Source organism: Octopus bimaculoides, chromosome 5 (assembly GCF_001194135.2).
Source record: "Octopus bimaculoides isolate UCB-OBI-ISO-001 chromosome 5, ASM119413v2, whole genome shotgun sequence".
Classification (NCBI taxonomy): Eukaryota; Metazoa; Mollusca; class Cephalopoda; order Octopoda; family Octopodidae; genus Octopus; species Octopus bimaculoides.
The window spans coordinates 109868838-109872001 of NC_068985.1; the positions used below are offsets into that span (position 1 = coordinate 109868838).

At 29.1% G+C, this 3164-nt stretch overlaps 1 protein-coding gene across 1 annotated transcript in view; it reads right to left on the minus strand.

Moving 5' to 3' along the window:
• Nucleotides 1-782: 782 nt before the first annotated feature.
• Nucleotides 783-3164, minus strand: part of LOC106877430 (uncharacterized) — an 18011-nt gene continuing 15629 nt past the window's right edge. Inside the window, exon 9 of the mRNA XM_014926331.2 lies at nucleotides 783-1092. Coding sequence (XP_014781817.1) covers nucleotides 1064-1092 — 29 coding nt within the window. The 3' untranslated portion in view covers nucleotides 783-1063. The remainder of the gene's footprint in view (nucleotides 1093-3164) is intronic.

Genomic DNA, 3164 nt, shown 5'->3' on the forward strand with positions numbered 1-3164 from the left:
TTATAACTACAGAACTCATAATAATGCTACAGCTTCATATAGTTTTCAGACAACAATGATGACGTATCGGATTCACCTCATTGGCTATATGAACCTCTTTTGCGCAAAACGTTGGAAATTCTTCTGAAGAATCACAACAGATTAGTACGGCCTCTGCTAATAACAAATTCCTCCGAAGTCTTTCATTATTGTTTCTTTTATTTGTAAAAGGAAATCTTTCTCGAAATATCATAGAATCATTAAACAACTTATGTAACGTAATACAATATGCTTCTGTTTTGCTTTCATTTTGTTGCCTAAATTCTCTCTTGCATTATTTTAAGTGGTTTTTTCCCAAGTATTTTATATCTTTTAAACGTAAAATTATCTGCCACATCTAATCGTGCATAAATAAAGTCACACTTGGAGAATCTATAATCTATGAATGACTGCATAATGTTAAAAATATACGAAACTAAAACAGTTAATATATTAGGTAGATTTAATCAAGTTAGTCACATCTAAAAAATACCTGGCTTTGGTATCGGATAAGAGAGAAGACAACTCTCAACTGTAATGATTTATTCATATTTTGGTAAAAATAAAAGGCCGAAAGAAAGCTATTTAAAGAGAAATAATGTATAATAATTCCAGAGATTTAGTTTAAGCGAATCCAAAGCTCCGGTCTTTTGCAACAAGAGAAGTCAAACAAAATACTTCTTTATAAGCACTTTGAAAGAATAATTTGAAAACGATTTAATAAATACAAAGAGAAGTGTGGATAAAGAAAAAAGTCATACAAATTTAATATCAGACGATATTTTTATTATTATTATTATTATTATTTTTATTATTATTATTATTATTATAATCATTATCACCATCATTATTGTCATCACCATCATCATCATCACTGCCATCCTCTGCATTATCGTCATCACTTCGTGTAACAATGTACTTGGGAGACTTTAAAGTGAAAATATCATGCAAACAATATGTGAGTTTCTGTGTCTGTGCCTGGTTCATATATATATATATATTCACAACTCGATTCACATTTGTCAGTGTTCTGTTTCAGCCACTTCTAGGCGATCTTAACTCTTGAAGTGGAATCTGGAATGAGATATAAATTCTTCGTCTAAAACAACATATATTTTAAAGGAGAAAGAATACATTATATGGCGAGATATCGTAGGCGTAAAATTATTAGAATTAATTCTTAAATTTCCAGCAATTATTCAACTGCACTGTCGACCATTTCTTCGACTTGCGCTCACTCATGACGCCATTATCCTTTTATGTTTGGTACAAGATAAATGCAGCCAGTGACGTCATTGTGAGAGTCAAAGGAATACATGAAGCATTCTAGAATGTCTTTGATAAACTTTGGCCTTCCCACATTGCTGCGTTGATTTAAGCAATTATGTACGAACACCGCTCTGTATCTCTCTCTCTCCCTCTCTCTCCCCACCTCTCTCTTTCTCTTACTTTCACTGCTCCAGCTTAAATATATATGCATATCTCTCTCTATGTAACACTCTTTATCTGCTTGTCCTTCCTATTACCATCTCTCTCTCTCTCTCTCTCTCTCTCTCTCTCTCTCTCTCTCTCTTTATGTATATATATATATATATATATATATATATACACATATATATTTGTGTGTGTGTATGCATGTCTTTATGTGTGCGCATGTGAATGTGTGCGTATATCTATATATATAAGCATGAAACTAATGTGCTTGTATATATATATATATATATATACACACATATGTACATATATATATACGTATACAAACATATATATATATATATATATTTATATATGTACATAATTCATATATATGCTATATACATACATATAGAGGTGAGGGTATGTGTCTGTCTGTGTGTACACACACACATATAGCAGATGGCCTGCCATCGATGGAGCCTTTGAATCATCTGTTGTTATTTGAGATGTATTCATCGGTCAAAAGCATAACTTTATGAGAAAAACATCTCCGGGATGCTTAAACGACCTCTTTACGTTATCTCTCAATAAACAAAGCTATAGTGTACAAATTCTGACCTACTAGGCTTTTATGTGGCACTGTATTCTGTAACTGATGCACAGTATAGCTAGAAAGGAAAAATAGCTTAGGTTACACGTGTACCATTTGATGTACAAAAAAATCACCAAAGTATTACAGTGTATTTCGTGCATATATTTTTATTATTATTTATATAATAAAAATCAACTGCAGGTTTACATATATATATGTATGTGTGTGTGTGTGTGTGTATGTGCAAATGTGTATGCATATACATTCATATATTATGTATATACATATATATATACGCGTGTATTATATATATATATATATATATATATATATATACACACGAATACATGCATGTCTGCATATATATATATATGTATATATATATATATACATATATATATAATATACATATATATACATATATATATATATATATATATATATATACACACGAATACATGCATGTCTGCATATATATATATATGTATATATATATATATACATATATACATACATATATATTAGTCAATGAAATTCCAAAACACTCTGATTTTTATCTGTCTATTTTTGTATTTTTATAACTACAATATTGTATATTACAAAAACACGTTTACTTTTATGTATTCCGCAATCTTCAGTTTTATGTAGTTTCAGTATTATTCGACAGTTGTGTGTCAATTATGAAGCATGCCAAATTTATTTTTAGAAATGATGACATTTGAGAAATCGTTTTGTGTTTTGGTTGTAGGGATAAAAAATAAATTTGGCATTATTTCTAAGAACAGCCAAACACCTACTGGGGTTTAAAAATCTTATCCCTACAACCAAAACAAAACAATTTCTCATATATATTTAATCCTTTATATTGAACACTCAGTATTTCATCTATTCAATAAGACATATTCCATATATTCAATAAGACATATTCCATATATTCAATAAGACATTCAATACTTTATTTCATTGTACCATCCATTTTTATTTTATATTACATATTGTATATTCCATATTCTATATCCCACATTGGTTTTGCAGGAATATAAATAAAACATAAAAAACAGACAGTGTTGGAACTCTTTTAAACAAAATAATATATTCCTCTATACACAATCATACAAAACCCCTTTTTTTGTATTTA